Here is a 22,970-nt window from a genome sequence, read left to right on the forward strand (position 1 = left end):
TGTTTATGTATTTATTACAACCTTAATATTCATTCTGATTGTAGAAATGTTGACATGAACGTACAAACACAATATAGACATTTTACACAGTGTAATACAATGACAAAAAAAATACTGTGCAATATATTTGATTTGATTTATAAGCAACCAACATTAATGTTGGTTTCAGCACTAAAGTAAGAAAAAAATAATTTCTCAGTCTATACTTGTAATATGTCGCGTATGAGATATATGGATACCTATTTCCCGCACATTTGCCATACTTTGCAGATATATAGATAAGTAATATGAAGAATATATCCTAAGTTTATTACACATCACTTTTATCGCTACACTAGGTCTGTATTTTTATATAATAAAGTGAGAGACTTTGTGGGAAATACGATATTTTTTTCCTTGTAATTCCGATGGACATGAAAATTTTATTCAACAGAAACGTAATAATATACGTGACTGTAAAGGACCGCAATATCCCTCGATGGTTGCAAGTAGGAAAATTTTTACAATTAGAGTTACTACACTATTCATGAGTGCGGAAAAGAACATGCACTTCGTAATAAATGATTAAATGACATCATGTCGATTTTTTAATGACCGTAATTGATAGTACTAGGGTTGACAAGATGGTGAAGAATGTAAACTATACATAGTCTATCGCAAGACATGCTCGATTACATTTAAATGAAATTTATTGACACAATAATAAAATAACATATTATAGCAGTGCTAGTATTTGTTAATCCTATTATAACTAGCTAAAATTCTAAAAAGTGATATTTTCCGAAAAAGGTGCGCACAAAATATTTATAAATACTATTTTTGTAGTTGTGTTCATACAAATCATACTCTGTATCATAATTAAATAAGGTCATCCGATTCACAATCCGCGCAAGCAATTATATGCAATATGTATGTCAAATAAATAAAATTTGTTCCAATTGGACAGTTGCATTCGGCATTCAGTGTGTGTGAGATTTAAATATTAATTTGTAGTACTTTATATTCAGTAAAAGCATATGTTACTTCATTAAATATTATACAACTTTCTATATTACATTCAATTTTTCTTAATCATGATATACTCAGATTTAATTAATATATTTCAGAAATTTAAAAAAAGATAATTTTCGCAACACGTTTTAAACCACTTTTTTAGATACTTTACAGATAGAAAGAAATTATACTTTTGTACAATATTTCGATAAGTTATTTGGAAAGGAAGCGATTCAAATATGCAAATGCTTTCTTTAAATTTTTTTATATACACCGTTGGCGGTATATGGCGACCTGTTGAGTGGTCATCAAATGGTGCTAAGCTGCTGTATAATGTATTTACCTTTATTATAATATCTTCGGAATACTTTTTGGTGTTAACTCAATTTATGGATATAGTTCTTATTGTCGATAATATCGACGATTTTGCCACTAATACTCTAATGTTCCTAACTATTGTTGCCGTATGTTGTAAAGCGACTGTCGTTGTGGTACGTCGAAACGAGATCATCAACTTAGTGCAAATATTATTGAAAGCACCATATAAACCTCGAGACGAGGATGAAGTAGCTATACAAACAAAATTTGATAAATTCATCAGGTGAGTTCATATCTTTCTTAAAACGTCCCAATATTAAAATATTATAACTTAAAATATTTATGTAATAATTCAATTTGTATAATGCATTCAGCACGTACTATTTCTGAATCGTACCAATTTTATCTGCACTAATCGTTTTTATAACAAATTATGTGTCTTTTATCTTTTACTACATTTTGTTGATATTATATTTTAGGGCATACTTGCATTTTTACATAAAAATGTAGTAATTTTCTATTCTGTCTAATTAACAAACTTTTAGTTGAAGAAATTTCCTATTCCAATATCATTTTAAATTATATAGTAATAATTCGCATAACACATGTACAAAATAATTAAATATAACACAGTAATTATAAATCTTATGAATATAAATTTTATTAAATTAAAAGTATAAATAAATGGTAATAAAAGTTTATATAAAATTTCATCTCAGTTCTACGTTTGCAGATCATGCTCGATAAAATATTCACTTTTAGCAACAAGTTCCGTTACAGGCACTACAATAGGATCAGTATTAAACGCTATGCAAGGTCACCTGCCTTATCGAATATGGCTGCCATATAATTACAATGTATCTACGTTTTGGATTATATCCGTTCATCAGATCTTAACTATAATTTTTGCTACGATGATAAATGTTGGCACGGAAACCTTAGTTTTCGGATTGATTTTACAAACGTGTGCTCAGCTTGAAATTTTCAAAAGTCGTCTTCACAAGTTCATAATTAAAAAGACAGTTAAATATCTCGGACATGCACGCTCTTTGTCGAATGAAGATAAAACATGGATATCGGAATGCATACGCCATCATCTCAGGATTTACAAGTAAGTCACATAAGAATCCGTCTTTATGTTTATATATTATATTCAATTTGCTCTATATTCGTATATGTGTATCAAATACGCACATGCGCGCGCGCGTGCGCGTGTGTGTGTATGTATGAATATGGATGCTTAAATAACTATTATTTATTAGAATAAATTGTTTATGACGGAAAGTTGTTCAAAATCAAAAAATAATTCGACTATTCTTATTTGGAACTATAAATAGACAATTGTTACAAAAGCGAATACAAAACATTCTCAAAGTGATTATTATACAAAGTGGCCCCCCCCTAGATTTTCTGTACAAACTTTAACAGTACCTTCTATAACCTAAAATAAGACAAAATTTTTATATAAACATAGGTCCTAAGAAATTATAACAAAAATATGAAATATGTAAGAAACAATTTTTCCTGATTCTGTATTTCAAAGTGCTGTCAGCCCATACAAGTCTGATATCGATGCAATTTTAAATTTCGCCTTTTTTACGAGAATAAGACATCTCGCTATAAAAATTATAAAGCCTTTTATAGGAACTAATGTATTTATATATTTTTTCTTATTTCAGTTCATAAAATACACTGTTAAAGTTTATTTTCGGAAAATCCGAAGACATTTTGTGTATTCATTTCGTAGTAAATTTTCTAGGAAAAAATACCATCTTCTAAGGACCAAGTAGTTCTTGTTTCAGTAAATTACGCATACTAAAATTTTCATACAATTGTTAATTAGGAATATTATAAAACTGTACATTAAAGTAGCAATTGTTTTACTCATCTGAAATGACTAACGTGAAACCATTACAGATACGCCAAAACGGTAAACATCATATTCAACCAAGTGCTTTTCGTTCAGTTTTTTAGTAGTATACTGGTATTATGTACGAGTGTGTATTACTTGTCAATGCATATCAAGGAACTATCTGCAGCTGCACCCTTATTAGTATATACCATTTGCATGTTTGTACAAATCTTCGTTTACTGCTGGTCCGGAAACGAAGTCATGCTTAAAGTAACTATCATGTGCGCTGTAATAAATCCATACGAAATATTGTAGATGTACCTAATCGATTTTATGAGTTAATGGAAAATGGCGGGTATTTTTGAACAACCTAATTTTTTTTATAAAAGTTTGCAAAATAATCTAATAAATGATTTGTCCGCAATAAATTTGAACTATTTTATACAATAAGAATATATTTAATGCATATATTATACACGCGTAAACGCGCGTGTATAAAACTATAATAACATCATTAAGATTCGATAATGTTCGTATTATTATTATGTAAAAATAACTCTATATTATGTTAATAGAGTATGAGTATAGCGGACGCTATATATCGTATGGATTGGCCATTACTATCGATCAATGAAAAAAAAGGACTATTGATGATCATGATACGTAGCACAATTCCTGTAAAGTTCACTAGCAGCTTTTTGATAACTTTATCCCTTCAGTCTTACAGTAATGTTAGTATCGTTTGGTGTCAAAATAAATATTTGATATAGTATGTCAAAAATATGAAGATTCGCATAAAATATGAAGATTTGATATTAACAATATTTGTCGCGTATGTACGAAAATACAGTCGGAATTTTTTATAATAAATGCATAATCTTCCATGTACGTCAATGTTTTTTCTATTTTTCTTTCAGATCTTGAAGACATCATATTCAGCATTTAACGTTTTACAAAAGTAAAGTATAATAAATAACCAAAAATTGTTTGAATATGATAATGATGTAGTTTTTGATAAATTAGCGACTTTAAATCTTATTAACTTTCGCTTCCTCACGTATTTATTTCCGGCCTTGTTCCTTATACCAATTATTCGAATACTAGCACACACAGATAAACACACACATGCACGCACGCACATACTAAATATATACACGTAACATATGGAATACGTATACAATAATGTGTTTTAATATACAAACAGAAATCGTTTTGAATCGGATGTTAAATGAATGTAAAAATTGTAACCTGTTTTTGTACGTTACATTCTTTTGCGAGCGCATTAGAAGTAATCAACACTTTTCCAACTCACTTATTATAGTTGGTACATAAGTGAATGTACGAATAGAGTTAAGTTGGAAAATATTTAGACATGTTAATTTTTTCGTTACATTTTCTTATATAATACTTTTATAATATGTATAATAAGACAAATTTTTCATAAGCAGGAAATGAGCATTAAATGTTGATTATATGAAAAAACATACAAACATTTCACTTGATAAAAAAATGATAATGTGTTAAAAATTGTAAAAAATTTCCTGATTATTGCAAGTAAAATGACATTTAAAATTAAAGCATTCACACACACACACACACACACACACACACCAGAAAATAATGTGCGTCGTAATAAACAACTTACTAATGAACAACTATCCAGCGAGAAATGACGATTTCGAAATTAATTCGATGCCAATTTGACGTCTCATTAACAGTCATTTCTCGTTGAGTAATGAATGGCTAATGAACGCTTAATGATTTGTATTCCACAATTTCTTCTTATAGATATATCTTATAACAGGTAAAATGAATACAATATTAATTATTATAATTATGTCAAACATGTAGCAAGTAAAACGTCAATTATTATCCACAATCGATGAAATTATCAATTGCCTTCAAATCATTCATCGTATGATTATGGAAATTATAACTGTTCTCTAAATTGCTATTAGATATGTATATATATGTGTATATACATGTGTTTTATATGCACGTGACTTGACCAATTGAAATCGACAGTAACAGTGGATCGTACTTGGAACGATTAGCAATATAAATTAAGTAACAGAAATCAATAGAGGACCGCACAAATTGAGAGCGTGAATGAAATAACATTCTCAGATACATTCTCAGACACTGATTATAACGTAAAAGTATCGGTAATATTTTTCTACATATAGTAATAGATAAGAATATAATTATGAAAAAAATATAGTATTTATTTAAAAAGTCTTATTGTTTCCTATTGTAACCTATGGTTTCACTTCTTATACTCCAAACGAAGTATTACCGTTTCCTGTTGTTTTCTTTTATTATCTGATGAAAGCGAATTCAATCGTTGGAGTACGATAGAAATCTTATAATAACTTATTTTTCTTTATCGTTTTAATGAAAATCAATGAGTAATATATTAAAACTTGTTCTCATAATCAATTATATATTTACAATAAAGGAATGTGAATGTATCAGCCTACAAAAAAAAATATCTTATAGAAAAAGTCATTATACTCATGTATTATTAAAACGAACGTATTTTATCATTAAATCATAACAGAAAATTTTTTCTATTCGCAGGAGTGCATTGCAACTTTGCTGTATTATTTATACCTTTATTTAAATAAGGAATATTTTTATTTATAATTTATAATTATTTTATATATTCGTTTTTAGAATTTAAATGGCAATAATATATTGTATATTAAGGATATTTGTTATTTATACTTAATTCAAACAAAATTTAAATATGTATATCATAATATATATTAATTCTCTTATATTAGTACATGGATTTCATTTGTGTGTCTATTCTCGATAACACAATTATATTATATATACATGCAAGTCATACTACAAATTGAACTATAAAGAAAACTATAGAGAAAATCGGTAAATAAACCTATTAAATCAAGAATGTGACTCTACTTTAGTTCCAGCTCTAAAATAGATGGTGTAAAAAAATGCATAGTAACATTTGCCATACTCACAATATTTAATTCCTAATTAAATTCCTACATTAGAAAATCAATGCACAGTATGAAATATATGTCTATGTATACGCGATTAATATATATACATATGTATTTTCGCGAATTCTTGCTATACTGTGCAGATATACAAAGAAGTATCTTGACAAATAATCATACTTTAATTACACACTTTTATTACCATTCTGGGTCCTGCATTTTTATGTAATAAAATGAGAGACTTTGCAGAAAATATGATATTCTTTCTAAGTACTTCCGATGAAAATATGCAAATATTTTATTCAGCAGGACAATATGCGTGACCGTGAAGGAGGACATCCCTCGATGGGTGGAAGTAAGAAAACTTTTACAGTTACGGTTACTACATTATTCATAAAGACGGAAAAGAACATACTCCCCATAACAAATAATTAAACGACTTCATGTCGACTTTTTAATAACTGTAATTGATGATTGACAAGACGTTGAAAAATGTAAATCTATAATATCATACTTACATAGTCTATCGCAAGACGTGCTCGGTTACATTTAAGTGAAATTTAATGACACAATAATAAAATAATATATTATATCAGTTAGTATTTGTTAATTCTCTTATCACTAGATAAAATTCTAAGAAGTGATATTTTTCGAAAAAGGTGCACAATAAATATTTATAAATACTACTTTTGTAGTCGTATTCACACAAATCATGAACTATACCTACTGCAATTAAATAAAGTCCGATTCTCAATCAGCGATATTATTGGACGCAATTTGTAAGTGAAACAAAATTGATTGGAAGCGGATAGTCGCATTTGGTATTCAGTGTGTAATTTAAACATTAATTTGTAGTATTTACTAAAAGCATAACCTATTATTCTATATAAAATGTTATATATATATACTATTATAAAATGTTATATTATCTTCTAAATTAAATTCAATTTTTTTAAACATATAAATATATTCGGATTTATAATTAATATATTTCAGAAAAGATATTCAGATAATTTTCAAAATATTTTAAACCACTTTTTTAGATACTTTATACGTAGAAAGAAGCTATACTTTTGCACAACAATTCGATAAGTTTTTTGGAAAGGAAGCGAATCTAAATATGCAAATATTTTCTCTAAATTTTTTAATGTACACCATTGGCGGTATATGGCGACCTGTTGAGTGGTCATCAAATGGTGCCAAACTGCTGTATAATATATTTACCTTTATTATAGTATCTTCGGAATATTTTTTGCTGTTAACTCAATTTATGGACATAATTTTTGTTGTTAATAATGTCGATGATTTTGCTAGTAATACTCTAATACTTTTGAGTATTGTTGCTGTTTGTTGTAAAACCACTGTCGTTGTGGTACGTCGGAATGCGATCATCAATTTAGTGCAAGTATTGCTGAAAGCACCATACAAACCTCGAGACGAAGATGAAGTAGCAATACAAACAAAATTTGATAAATTCATCAGGTGAGTTCATATCTTTATTAAAATGTCCCCATATTAAAATATTATTATTATTTAAAATATTTATGCAATAATTCAATTCGTATGCGTTCAGCACGTACTATTTCTAAATCGTACAAATTTTATCAACACTAGTTGTTTCTACAACAAATTATAAGTTCTTTATTTTTTACTATGTTTTGTAGATCATATATTTCAAAATATTCTTATATTTTTACATAAAAACATAATAACATTTTATTCTCTGTCTAATTAATTTTTAGTTGAAAAAGTTTTCTATTCCAATATTATTTTAAATTATAGTAATAATTCACACATCACATGTACAAAATAATTAAATATAATGCAGTACATTTTATGATTATAAATTTCGTTAAATTGAAAATATAAATGATGATAAAGTTTATATAAAGTTTCATCTCGGTTCTACGTTTGCAGATCATGCTCGATAAAATACTCACTTTTAGCAACAAGTTCCGTTACAGGCGGTACAATAGGATTTGTATTAAACGTTATGCAAGGTCACATGCCTTATCGAATATGGCTGCCATGTAATTACAATGTGTCTATGATGTTTTGGACTATATCCATTCATCAAATGGTAACTACAATTTTTGCCACTATGATAAATGTTGGCACGGAAACCCTAGTCTTTGGATTGATTTTACAAACATGTGCCCAGTTTGAAATATTGGAAAGTCGTCTTCATAAATTAATAATTAATAAAACAGTTAAATATCTGGGACATGCAAGCTGTTTGTTAAATGAAAACGAAGCAGATCTGTCGGAGTGCATACGTCATCATCTCAGCATTTACAAGTAAGTCACTTAAAGCCCGATCTACAATTGCGTAAACGCAATTGTAAGTGGTTGTAGTTGTAAAAATTGATCAATCACAATTGAGTGCAAAAAGAATACCCGACTGTGATTGATGAATTCTTACAAGTACAACCACTTATAACTACGTTTATGCAATTGTAGATCTAGCTTAAGAATCCATTTTTATATATATATGCATATAATCTCTTCTTTAAATAGATATGTATTTTATGTACAGGGTGTCCAGTAAGTTTTAACAAAGCGCTCGTATGTAGATAGACTAAACTGAGTCGAAAAGTCCTTTACCATTTTGCAATTTTAACGATAATGAACGAGATATTATTTTCTAAAAATTGTCAAATAAACGGGTAAAATCTATGCACAAGACAACTTTATGATTTCTTTCGGTTTTCTTTATGATTCTTTATAAAAATATCTTAAAGGTGTTTCGTAAAGAACTCTTAAAGGTATCTTAAAGGTATCTTAAAATTGTTTTACTTCATTTTTAGATATTCTTCTCACTGGGTAACTAAAAAAAAATATTACGATAATTGCAAACTAGTAGAGGACTTTTCGACTCAGTTTAGTCCGCTCTATTTACACATGAGCACTTTGTCAAAACTTACCGGACATCCTGTGTGTGTATATATATATATATATATATGTACATATATGCAGGGTGAGTAAAAAGCCCCAGGCCGGTAAAATATTTTGAAAACAAAGCATTTTTGGGAAAAATAATTCAGACAAAAGTTGTAGGATTTAAAAAGGTCTGTTTACTGATCATATCTGTTTGACCTTGAGTAGCGTCCTCAAGGTCAGGTCAAGATATGTATAATATAAATTATATTATAATTTAAGTTATCCTTTTAGGTTATCTTATAAGCGTTTGTTATAGAAATTGAGTACCAAAAGCAATACAAAATTGAATGGAAATAATAAAATATAATAAAAAAATATCCTATCTTATTGTACTCAGTTCCTATAATATACCTAATGTAACTTATATATAAATAATTTGTAAAGCAACTTTCCCAATCCTGCTCATACAATGCAGAACTAACATGAAACCATTCCAGATACGCCAAAGCGGTAAACGTCATATTCAACCAAGTGCTCTTCGTTCAATTCTTTAGTAGTATACTGGTATTATGTACAAGTGTGTATTACTTGTCAACACATATGAAAGAACTTTCTGCAACTATATCTTTTTTAGTATATACCATTTGCATGTTTGTACAAATCTACTTTTACTGCTGGTCCGGAAACGAAGTCATATTTAAAGTAATTATCATGTATACTCTATAATCCATTCAAAATAGTATCCATAAAAAAAAGATGCATCTTACTATTGATTTTGTGAGTTAATTGAAAATAATGGCGGATGTTTTTGTACAACTCAACTAATTGTAAGATTTTACAAGATATCCCAGTAAGCAAGAAACATTTTGAAACATTTTAGCAATGTTACATTAATAATGGATACAGCAATGGAACATTATATTAATGTTACAACGTTGCTGCAATGTTGTTGAAATGTTCTAAAATGTTTATTGCTTACTGGGACAACGAATATGATGTTTCCAACAAATGTGAACTATTCTGAACTCGATTGCGATATAAGAATATCCATTTTTTAATATATGAATTATATTTAATATAATGCGTAAACGTGCGTGCACGTTCGTGTATAAGACTTACATAATAATATCATTAATATTATTCGATATTATTATGTAATAATAACTTTATTTACATTATGTTAATAGAGTATGAGCATAGCAGACGCTGTATATCATATGAATTGGCCATTATTATCAATCAACGAAAAGAAAGGATTATTGATGATCATGATACGCAGCACAATTCCTGTAAAGTTCACAAGCAGCTTCTTGATAACTTTATCCCTTCAGTCTTATAGCAACGTTAGTATCATTTGGTGTCAAAATAAATATTTGACATAAGTATGTCAAAAATGTGAAGATATGCTGTTTGATATTATCGATATTTGTCGCGTACGTACGAAAATACAATCGGATTTCACATAAATGTATAATCTTCTGCGTATATCAATGTTTTTCTTATTTTACTTTCAGATCCTGAAAACGTCATATTCAGCATTTAACGTTTTACAAAAGTAAAGTATTTATAATCAAGAGTATATACGAAAATGATGTATACTGCAGTATAATTTTGAGTGCAGTTTTGAGTACAATATAGTTTTTATTATAGTATAATTTTTTTTGGTACAGTTTTGATAAATTAGCAATATTTTAAATCTTATAATTTTATTTACGTATTTTTACTTCTAACATTATTCCTTATTCCAATTATTCGAATATTGGTACACGCGGGGACAGGCGCGCACATACGCACGTACATACTAAACGTATACGTGTAACACAATGTAATACAATAATGTATTTTAAGATAAAAGCAGAAATCATATTAAATGGAATATTAATTGAATTTAAAAAATATAATTTCTTTTTATACGTTTTCTACCTTCGACATTCTTTTGCGGATGACATCTTTTATATGTAGAAGTAATTCAGTGTTTTTCAATTCACTCATCATATACTTGGCAAGCGAATATACGAAGAGTTAGCTTGGGAAGTATTTAGACACATTGTGTGCGTTACCTTTCTCGTCACATTGTACTTATATTTTATGCAATAATACAAATTCATTATTCGCAGAAAATACGATCTTGCGTTGAATTGTTACAGATAACATGAAAAGTCATACAAATATTTCATCCTATGATGTTATCGATAATGTGTAAAAAAACTGTAAAAGACTCCAAATCATTGCAAGTTAAATATTTATCTAATTATAGTATTTACATAAAGCGGAAAATAATGTGCATGAATATCAACAACAATGTGTTCGCGTAAATGCCTTAAATAAACATAAATATCCTGCAGAGAGTAATGACTCGTTGAATTGATATTGAATCGATATCGATGTGATCATGATGGAAGGAAATATCATGGATATAATTTCACCGCCGATTCGACGTTTAATGACTAATGAATGCAATTAATGGCAATAAAGTTATACAAATTTTGTTGAAGCTGAGAAAACTGATGTACATATATAATCTACCGCAAAATATATTACAAATTCGTCAGTAAGTGGAATTAATTGTCTCTTTGCCATGTAGTAACAGAAATAAGTTACAGTGATTTATTAAATATCTATTAATCTAGAAAGGGGGGGGGGACGTAATCAGATGCTCTCCATATATTATTTTTAAATCTTAATACTATGTACTAAATGTATTTCACACGTCGACACATATTTCAGAATCCGGAATTGTAACCTTGTTGGTATATCATTTCTATGTTCGTACAAAATTATAATTATTGATGGTCTGTAAATGAAATCTAAATTCTAAATATAATAAATGTTAAATTCTCAAGATAAATAACAGCTTGTATTCCGTAATTTCTTCTCACAGATATCTTTCAACAGATAAAAAGAAAGCAATGTTAATTACAATTATGTTGAACGTATAGCACATAATTAAAATGTTAATTTATATTGTCCACAATAGACGAAATTATCGCCCTCTAATCTATCATTCGTCATATGATTACGGAAATTATAATCTCTAAATTATTGTTAGATATGTGTACGTGTATATGCAAATGTTTTTTGTACCTACATACGTGACTTGATTAATGGAAATCGATAGTAACAGTGGGCCCAGCTACTTGGATTTATTAGAGATATAAATCAAGTAATAGAAATCAATAGAGGGACGCACGAATTGAGGGTGCGAATGAAATAACCTTCTCAGACACATCTGATATTATAGCACAAAAATATCAATAAATTTTTTCTATATATATAGTAATAGATATATATTTCTTCGAACGTCCTTGTTATAAAAAAATGTACTGATATGAAAGAGTTAATTCTCTTACATCAGTACATGGATTCCGTTCGTGTATCTATTCCCGACAGAGTTGGTAAAAAACATGTTTTAAACGTGTTTTAAACAGTTTAAAACATGCTAAATTGATGTTTTTAATGTTTTAAATATTTTTTTTATAGTACTGTTTAAAACATATTTGAAGCATTAAAAACATATTTAAGAAGAAACACAATACGTTTTATTCTTAAAAAAAAACATTAGTATTTACCAACCCTGATTCCCGATAATACAGTTAAATTTACCTACAAGTCATACTATAAATTGAAAATATCGACAAATATATTGATCAAAAATGTGACTTCATTTCCAGCTCTAAAATAGATGATGTAAAAAAATAGACAATATCATTTTTGCTACGATTAGCTATGATTAAGCTATACTCACCATATTTAATTTCTAATTAAATTCTTACATTAGGAAATCAATGCACAATTCGAAATATACGTGTACGTTGTAAACATACATGTAAGATTGTTATATACATTTTCCCGAACACTTGTCATACTTTGTAGATACTTGTCATACACAGAGAAATAATTCAAGAAATCTATTAGAAGTTTATTACACATCACTTTTATCGCTATACTGGGTCTCGCACTCATACGTAATAAAATGAAAGGCTTTGCGGAAAATATGATATTCCTTGTACTTCCGATAAATATGAAAACATACAAATATTTTATTCAACAGGAAATAATATGCTTGACCGTGAAGGACGATGCCCCTCGATGGTTGGAAATAGGAAAACTTTTACAATTAACGGTTATTATATTTATTATTCACAAGAACGCAAAAGACATGCACTCCATAATAAATGATGATACTGCGGTTGACAAGACATTGAAGAATAAACTGTACGTAGTCTATCGTAAGATGCGTGCTCTCGATTACATTAAAATAAAATTTAATATAACATATTTAAATAAAATTTAAAATAACATATTACATTAGTATTTGTTAATTAGTATTTGTTAATACTGTTATTACTAGCTAAAATTCTAAGAAGATATTCCGAAAAAGGTGCGCAGTAAATATTCATAAATACTATTTTTGCAGTTGTATTCACACGAATCATACACTGTACTGTGAATAAGTAAAAGTTATCCGCAATTCGTGATGTCATTGTATCCAAGTTTGTAAGTTAAATAAATAAAATTTGTTGCAAGTGGACAGTCGCAATTGCAAATCAGTGTATGATTTAAACATTAATTTGTAGTATTTATTAATAGCACAATTTATTTTTTATAAAATATTATATTACTTTTAGATATACTAAATATAAAACATAAATTTAATTTTTCTCAAACATAATATATTCAGATTTAATTAATATATTTCAGAAAATATAATTTTCAAAATGTTTTAAACCACATTTTTAGATACTTTACATGTAAAAAGAAGCTATACTTCTGTACAATATTCGATAAGTTGTTTGGAAAGAGATCCAAACATGCAAATACTTTCTCTAAATTTTTTTATATACACCATTGGCGGTATATGGCGACCTGTTAAATGGTCATCAAATGGTGCCAAGCTTCTGTATAATATATTTACCTTTATGATAATATCTTCGGAATATTTTTTACTATTAACTCAATTTATGGATATAATTCTTGTTGTCAATAATGTCGATGATTTTGCTACTAATACTCTAACGTTTTTGAGCATTGTTGCCGTTTGTTGTAAAGCGACTGTCGTTGTGGTACGTCGAAACGAGATCATCAACTTAGTGCAAATATTATTGAAAGCACCATATAAACCTCGAGACGAGGATGAAGTAGCTATACAAACAAAATTTGATAATTTCATCAGGTGAGTTCATATCTTTCTTAAAACGTCCCAATATTAAAATATTATAACTTAAAACATTTTGTTGATCTTACATTTTAGGGCATACTTGCATTTTTACATAAAAATGTAGTAATTTTCTATTCTGTCTAACAAACTTTTATATATATAGTTGAAGGAGTTTCCTATTCCAATATCATTTTAAATTATATAGTAATAATTTGCACAACACATGTACAAAATAATTAAATATAGTACAGTAATTATAAATCTTATGATTATAAATTTCATTAAATTAAAAACATAAATAAATGGATAAAAGTTTTTATAAAATTTCATCTCGGCTTACGTTTGCAGATCATACTCGATAAAATACTCACTTTTAGCAACAAGTTCCGTTACAGGCACTACAATAGGATCAGTATTAAACGTTATGCAAGGTCACCTGCCTTATCGAATATGGCTGCCATGTAATTACAATGTATCTACGACGTTTTGGATTATATCTATTCATCAGATTATAACTTTAATTTTTGCCACCGTAATAAATGTTGGCACGGAAACCTTAGTCTTTGGATTGATTTTACAAACGTGTGCTCAGTTTGAAATACTCGAAAGTCGTCTACACAAATTAATAATTAATAAAACAATTAAATATCTGGGACGTGAAAGCTTTTTGTCGAATGAAGACAAAACAACACTGTCAGAGTGCATACATCATCATCTCAGCATTTACAAGTAAGTTACGTAAGAATCCGTTTTTACGCTATATATATGTTACGTTATATATATATACACATATACATACACATACGTTATATATATATATACATACCGCGCGCGAGTATATGTACATACATGCATTTAATCATTACATTTAAAAACTGCTATTATTCATTAAGGTAACATTAGTATTTATAATGGAAAATTATTTAAAAATAATTGAACTAATTTTGTTTAAAATTTTGTTTAAAATTAATAGATAATTTTTACAAGCTCAGAAGTAGGACATATATATAGTCTCAAAGTGATTTAATTATATTGTGTTCCCGGATTTTTCATACAAAGTTTAATGGTATGTTCTATGATTTAAGATAAAAAAAAGTATTATATATATATAAAGTTCCTAAAATGCTTTAGCAAAAGCTATAACAAAGTATAGAATGTGTACGAAATAATTAACCTAATGTTGCACTTCAAACTGCGGTCTGTCTATATCAGTACAAGCTTGATATCGATGTAATTCTGAATTTATCGCCTTTTTAGAGAAGGATAGAAGAAACCTCTCTGTAAAAGTTTGCTCTTTCATTAATTTGGGCGAATGGCATTTTGACATGTAAAAGTAAAAATTATTTCTTACACATTTCATACTTTTGTTAACTTTTCATAACTTTTTAATAAAGAATTTCAGGAATTATATGTTTATACAATATATTTTTCTTATTTCAGTTCATAGAGTATACTGTTAAAGTTTATGTAAAAAATCCGGGGACAATCCTTGTACAGTAATTTCGCGGTGTTGGAAAAAGTACTTCCTACTCGGGAAAGAATGTTTTATATATCATTATATATAAAACATTTTTTCCCGGATAAAGGTGAAGTAATTCTTAAGTTTGCATAAATAATGCATGAGAGCATTAGTGATTGTTTTATACTCATATGCAGTATAGTACACGGCTAACATAGACACCATTACAGATACGCCAAAGCGGTAAATGTCACATTCAACCAAGTTCTCTTTGTTCAGTTCTTTAGTAGTATACTGGTATTATGTACAAGTGTGTATTACTTGTCAATGCACATTAAGGAACTGTCTGCAGCTGTATCTTTATTAGTATATACCATTTGCATGTTTGTACAAATCTTCGTTTACTGCTGGTCTGGAAACGAAGTCATGCTTAAAGTAACTATCATATACGCTATAATCTATACGAAATAGATGTAGTTTATCGATTTTGTAAGTTAATAGAAAATGGCGGGTACTTTTGAAAAACTTAATTTTTTTACAAGGGTTTGCAAAATAATCTAACAAATTATATGTCTAGAACAAATTTGAACTATTTTATACTTGAATACAGTAAGAATGTATTTAATGCATGCACATGCGTGTACGCTTGTGTATAAGACTATAATAATATCATTAAGACTGTTCGATATTATTATGTAATAATAACTCTATTTGTATTAATGTTAACAGAGTACGAGCATAGCAGACGCTATCTATCGTATGGATTGGCCATTACTATCGATCAATGAAAAGAAAGGATTGTTGATGATCATGATACGTAGCACAATTCCTGTAAAGTTGACTAGCAGCTTCTTGATAACTTTATCCATTCAGTCTTACAACAATGTTAGTATTATTTGGTGTCCAAATAAATATTTGATATAGTATGTATCAAATATGAAGATACGCGATTTGTGGTAATATTGATGTTTGTTGCGTACGTACGAAAATACAATCAGAATTTTTTACATAAATGCATCATCTTCTATGTATATTAATATTTTTTATATTTTTCTTTCAGATTTTAAAAACTTCATATTCAGCATTTAACATGTTACAAAAATGAAGTTATAAATAGCCAAAAGAGTATATGTTTGAGCATGATGCATAAAGTATAATTTTGAGTATATATAGTTTCGAGTATAATTTAGAGTTTATATACTTTAGTATTGAGAATAGTTTAGTTTTGAGTATAGTTCAATGTAATAGATATAGCTTTTTCAGTATAGTTTGTGATAAATTAGCGATTCTAAATCTTATATAATTTTTGTTTACTTATACGCATTTTTATTTCTGATAATCTTTATTCTTTTTTGGCTTATTCCAATTATTCGAATAGTAGCACACGAAGATAGACACGCACGTACGCACGTACTAAATACGAAATATATACTAAATGTATACATGTAACACAATGTAATACATGTAATGTGTTTTTAATATACGAGCAGATATCATTTTAAATCAAACATTCATTGTTTTTTTGAATTTAAAAAATATGATGTCTTTTTACACGTTACCTTCGATCTATTGCAGGCGACATTATTTATTACCAAAATTATTAATAATTTATTATTAATAATTACCTCTCTATGATAGAAATAAAGTATTGGGTGCGTTTCGAATTATACATGAAGCACATATCATTTTATCCTTCTTTATTTTTCGTTGAACAACAAGGACAAATGATGCATCATGCGCTTTGTGCGTAATTCGGAATACACCCAGAGTAACTTAATTCCAACTAAATTTCTATTAATCCTAGGATGTAATCAGGATCAAGGTAAATAACTGTAATCTATTCTCTCACATCCTAGATATACATTACAACAGAAAAAACGAATGCAATATTAATTACAATTATGTTGAACGTATAGCACACAAAATGTCAATTTATGTTGTCTATAATCGATAAGATTATCAATCGCTCTCAAACCTATCATTCTATCGTCGTATGATTATGGAAATTATAAACTGCTCTCTAAATTGCTGTTAGATATGTACATATTATGTGTGCATGTATGTGTATTATGAATGTGACTTGGTTAACTGAAATCGATAGTATTATTGAGCCCAACTACTTGGAACGATTATATTTAAATCAAGTAATAAAAATCAATAGAAGCGTGCACCAATTGAGGGTGCGACTGAAATATCCTTCTCAGACACACACTTTATTATAGCGCAAAAATGTCGATAAATTTTTTTACATAGACATATACTTCTTCGAATTTGCCGATTATAAAAGATAGAAAACAATAGGAATAGAATTACGAAAATATAATATTTATAAAAAATCATTTCCTATGGTAACCTATGGCTTCACTTTTGTATTTCAAAAAAAATGTACTCGGAAATATGTGTTATCGCTTCCCATCTTTTTCTTACATTGTCTATTGAAAGCGAATTCATTTGTTGGAATACGATAGAAATCTTATAATTATCTTTATAATTTTGATGGAATTTATCAATGAATAGAGAGCTTATATTAAAATTTTTTTCTCGTAATCAATTGTGATTCAGAACATATCTTATCGTAGAATTACAGGAAATGTTTTGTAATCTATTACAAATTTGCAACAACAAAAGTAAATGCAGATTTCTCATCATATTATTATATTACGAATGAAAATTTATTGTTATTTGTCATGCATGATCTATCATGATATATTGTACCATTCAAAAATATATTTTATCGTAAAGTTGGGGAAAGTACACGAGATGAACATAATAAAGTTCTATTTCTCATAAATAATAAAAACCATACAGGATAGAGTAAAAGATGCAACATTAATGAACTTTTTCACTAATATAAAAAAAAATATTAATGAAATGGTTTCCCTTGAATGAAGTTCTCAAAATTGGCTTTGAAGCAAAAATAAATGAAAAACATATTTTGACAGTAATTTTATTTCTGTATAAAAATTAATTCAAGAAGCTGTGATAAATCCTAAAAGTTATATGTGCCAAAATATTAATACAGTAACACCCGAAATATTATCAGAAATATCAAAACCTAAATTTACGATGAATTTCCATACATTTATGATTATTAATTACAAAAAGAAATAATATTATAATAAACAGAATAGTTATGAAAGGAAACAATACAGAACCTTTTGTGTGGATATTTTTATTAATAATAATAATAGTAATCATAATAGTAATTGGTTGAAAAACATTATCTGTACACATTTAAGAATAATTTTATTCATCTTCAATTTTACGAGTTACAAATTGTCTTTTCATTTCAAATGTAACAATACCAACAGCTACACCAACATTTAAGCTGTCAATACCATTAGTCAATGGTATATTAACACGAGTGCAATTTCTTGAACGTAATAATTTACATGATTCGAGACTTATACCCTCGGTTTCTCCACCAATAATAAGTACCATTTCTCTTTTTGTAAAATCTAATGCATAATAAGGTTTAACTGGAAGTTGAGATACTAACTGTTTTACTAGCAATTTAGTTTTTGCAGTTGATTTATATGTCTTAGTTTGATCTATTACTTGGTTTATCATATTATCTTTAGTTTGTTCATTATGCGCATCTAGATTATCTTGTTTCACACAATTATCATTAACTTCGATAAAAGAGTCTTCATTTGTGTCTGGATTCATTTTAAAATCTGTCAAAACATTTTCATATGCTATATTGTTGTCTGCTAGAAAAATTGCAGATTCGTCACTTATTAACGTTGGAATTTCATCCCATGAAATAGATGTAAATATTGGTAAACGAAAATGTGCACCTATAGCACTACGCAAAACTTTGGGCTCCCATAAATCCACACATCCTAAAGTACAAAAATCTGATTAATGAAAAACTGTATACTATGGAATTAGTCAATTGATAATGGTGTAAAATACCTTTCATTAACAATAATTTTTCGCAACCAACAGCAGCAGCTGCTCTTACAATAGTTCCTAAATTTCCTGGTTCTCTTATATTATCACAGATAATAGTCAAAGGTATAGCATTCTCAGCAGGTTCCTTAGTATCTACATCTGGGATTTCGAAAATTCCTGTACCAAAAAATAGTACAAAAAACTAAAATTATATAGATATGTGTATACTTTGATAGACTATTGTTCGTTTTGCTAATTGTCGGTCATCTCTTTCGAGATCTATGAAATTATAATATTTACCAATTATTCCAGGAGAAGTTGTTAAATTAGACCACAACTGAATTGTACGATATGGAATTTTATATAGTTTCACTTCCTTCGGAAGTGACAGCGGCAATATGTCAGATAATCTGCTGAAAAATATTACTTTTGGTACTATTCCTGCCTGAATTGCATCTTCAATTAATCGAAGGCCTTCTAATAGCATTTGACGATTCTTTTCTCTTTTCTTTTTTGTCTTAATATCTATCATTAATGAGCTGAAACATGAAATATGTATATATTGTTTATAAAATTATACTTTTTAAAGATCGTTTGAGCATTATTCAGAAAATTATATACCTTATGAGTTTATCATCTGGATCAAGGGCTATATATTTTGGTTCTGTAGTACTTTCTTCAATTTCATTTTCTTTTTGCTTCTTTTTTTCTTCCTTTTCAGCTGTATTGATTCTTAATTTCCTTCTACGTGTTCTAGGAGTTCTTTGCTCCTCAGTTTTGGTTGTATCATCAGTATCAAAAAGTTCATTTTGATTGACAATAGCAACAGGTTTTCGACTAACCCATTTAGTACTATATTTGCATTTAATTGTTGATCTTAAATTGACTGTTCTTAAAAGTTTCGTGCCACGAATGGATCTAAGTGATAACTGTACTACACTTAACAACATTCTTATTTTGAACAATCCAAATGTCGTGTACTATTGTTCATTGATATTTACTTTAATAATCACTATATTATAATATTTTATGTTAATTTTGTTTTATCGACACAATGGTCTACTTTAATCACGTTGCTAATTCAAGATAAAACAAATCTAAATAAATAAAAACCGCATGTTCTCACATATAGCACATTGGGCACCATGGAATAATAAGAAGGAGATAGAAGGAGATCAAACTTGAGTATCAAAATGGGCTCGATGTAAATGTACCACATACTTCTAGCTTTTGCCGCAATGGCACTCAAATCGCATCATCCCAATTTTCCGTGTGTTTTCCTAAGCCACATTTCGGCCGGTATTCATAGTCGGTTCTTATTTTACCTCGGATCTACAATAGAGTTTTAAGCCTTAAGCCATAAGAAATGGACGAATCATAGTCGATTATTCTCCTCGAATTCGACTGTGATTGGTCAATTTCTTACGACTTAAAACCCTATTGTAGATCCGGGGTTAAGACCGTCTTAAGTAATGTCTTAAGTTGCTAATACGGCCTTCTGATTGGTTCATGACTTCTTAAAACTGTACTTAAGACGGTCTTAAATATAAGATCTGACTATGAATACCGCCCTTCGAGCCCTTCGAGCTAATTTTGATACTCAAATTTGATCTCCTATCTCCTTACATCGACAAGATATTATTAAAAACGGTCGATTCTTATGGAAGTCGCGTGATTGTTAAAATTGAATTGATTATAAGAGTAAGAAATTGATAATATGGTACTAATTTCACGATTTAATAATTTCGCAGACATGTATATATGTTTAAAACTTATAATACTTGATTTTTATTTAAAATTTATAATTTTAATGTTATCATTCGAGTTTAATTATCAACAGAAATGATAACTGCACAGAGAAATTGTAATTTTTCAGCAATACATATATAAGATATCATAGTATTAAAAGTATGCGTACTTATTTATACAGCATTTATATAATAAAAATCACACATTTAATAATAATATTATCGAAATTATATGTTAATAGCAAATGTTTACTAATTGTCGATAATGTCGTCGTTCTTCAATTATTCCCGGGCCCCTGGGGTCCCATTGACAGGGTCCCATTCACAAAAATTTGCTCAAGACCAATCGTCTTTAATAACTAAAATATCTCGTAAATGCCAGTATTTATAGTCGATAAATAAATAAATAGCATGCTATTTATTTATTCTAATTTATATTCCTTATTTACTTGTTAGATGATAATTTTATACTTTGACAAATAATTTATTCTTGGTAGCATATAATAACTATAATAATAGTAAAATATATTGTGCATTTTATAAGGATTTAAATTTTCATTATTTTAATTTCAAGGTTGTTGCAAAACATTAAATGCAGAATAAAATGTCTTGAGAATCTAGAAAATAAAGTAAGATAATAATATAACTATATGTTAAATTAAGTAATGTTAAATTGCCAACTTTGCAACCCTATATGGCTCGGTAAAGTTAATGACAGTTATTAAGAACTTATTGCGACTATTACTAGCACAGCTGATACTTTCCGTTGATACGAAAATGCTGTAATTATGATGTAATTTTGTCATTTGATGGAATTGAGGAAGATTAATATTCTAAGATGTTTCTATGCCCTCCCTTAAGGGAAATATGCTTTCGAAGTACCTATAGTATTTACTGTAAAATTCACATCCAATTCTATTTATAAAACGTATACCAATAGTATCATTGTTTAGTCACTTTGTAACTCATTGCTGAAGGATAAAATATCAAAATCCATGTTTGACAGATATTACATATAGTACATATAGAATATTAATTACGTACACAATTTTTCTATTTCAGTGGATGTTATATATTAACAACATAATATAAGAATAAAGCGATGTAGATTCTATCGTACGTCCGTTCTACCGCAACTGATGTTTTTTCTCGATATATGAAAAATGTCGCAATTATATCTTATCATTTGACGGAATTGAGGAAAATTAATTCCAACATGTTGTAAATATTCTAACACCGTTCTCAGGAAATAAAGTACACTTTCATGAAAGCGTTTATTCGACTCTCGTAAGTTTTCAATGAATTATATAAAATATAGTATATATATCATGTAGCATATGTGATATACACAATTGTTCGGTTACATTTACGGTTGTAATGGAATTGTTGGATAAGAAATTCGACAATACACATATAATATTCTTGAAGATTAAAGAATCATAATAATAAATTCAATTGAATTTCTTTCTAATATAATTATGATCTTTAGTGACTATAAAAATCCCTGGATAAAAGGAGATTTGGAAGAAATTAAGAGGATTATATGTTAATAATAGCAAAGCAAAGATCACTTTAAACGGTGACTCATATCGAGTTAAAGAAAGCTAAGTTATTAAAAACCAGATGTTCATGGAGGTCACTTGGGTGTATACCACCAAGCGAATTTATGTCAATAATATCTGTAGTAAATATGTCT

General features: G+C 28.3%; 2 protein-coding genes across 2 annotated transcripts; one reads left to right on the forward strand and one right to left on the reverse strand.

The window, feature by feature from the left end:
• Positions 1-1,232: 1,232 nt before the first annotated feature.
• Positions 1,233-16,569, forward strand: LOC108721579 (uncharacterized). Its single transcript, XM_018446199.1, has 11 exons — positions 1,233-1,594; positions 2,045-2,422; positions 3,229-3,451; positions 7,226-7,614; positions 8,050-8,430; positions 9,510-9,714; positions 10,200-10,356; positions 13,981-14,185; positions 14,519-14,899; positions 15,860-16,064; positions 16,359-16,569. The coding sequence occupies exons 1-11, from the start codon at positions 1,233-1,235 to the stop codon at positions 16,551-16,553; spliced, it is 3,081 nt and encodes a 1,026-aa protein (XP_018301701.1). The 3' UTR covers positions 16,554-16,569.
• A 2,227-nt stretch (positions 16,570-18,796) lies between these two features.
• Positions 18,797-20,660, reverse strand: LOC108721582 (rRNA methyltransferase 3, mitochondrial). The gene is made up of 4 exons (XM_018446202.1): positions 20,148-20,660; positions 19,827-20,065; positions 19,548-19,703; positions 18,797-19,474 (listed from the first exon to the last, which is right to left on the reverse strand). The coding sequence occupies exons 1-4, from the start codon at positions 20,474-20,476 to the stop codon at positions 18,876-18,878; spliced, it is 1,323 nt and encodes a 440-aa protein (XP_018301704.1). The 5' UTR covers positions 20,477-20,660; the 3' UTR covers positions 18,797-18,875.
• Positions 20,661-22,970: the final 2,310 nt, after the last annotated feature.

The sequence above is a fragment of the Mycetomoellerius zeteki genome, unplaced genomic scaffold, assembly GCF_001594055.1.
Source record: "Mycetomoellerius zeteki isolate Tzet28-1 unplaced genomic scaffold, Tzet1.0 scaffold174, whole genome shotgun sequence".
NCBI lineage: Eukaryota > Metazoa > Arthropoda > Insecta > Hymenoptera > Formicidae > Mycetomoellerius > Mycetomoellerius zeteki.

Excerpts from the sequence above, each read along its gene's own strand:
- LOC108721579 (XM_018446199.1), top strand. The coding sequence starts at position 1,233 with ATGCAAATGCTTTCTTTAAATTTTTTTATATACACCGTTGGCGGTATA. Across the intron at positions 9,715-10,199 it reads GAAACGAAGTCATATTTAAA|AGTATGAGCATAGCAGACGC; the intron begins GTAATTATCATG and ends TTATGTTAATAG. Across the intron at positions 14,186-14,518 it reads AAATTTGATAATTTCATCAG|ATCATACTCGATAAAATACT; the intron begins GTGAGTTCATAT and ends TTACGTTTGCAG.
- LOC108721582 (XM_018446202.1), bottom strand. The coding sequence starts at position 20,476 with ATGTTGTTAAGTGTAGTACAGTTATCACTTAGATCCATTCGTGGCACG. Across the intron at positions 20,066-20,147 it reads CCAGATGATAAACTCATAAG|CTCATTAATGATAGATATTA; the intron begins GTATATAATTTT and ends TTCATGTTTCAG. Across the intron at positions 19,475-19,547 it reads AAAATTATTGTTAATGAAAG|GATGTGTGGATTTATGGGAG; the intron begins GTATTTTACACC and ends TTTGTACTTTAG.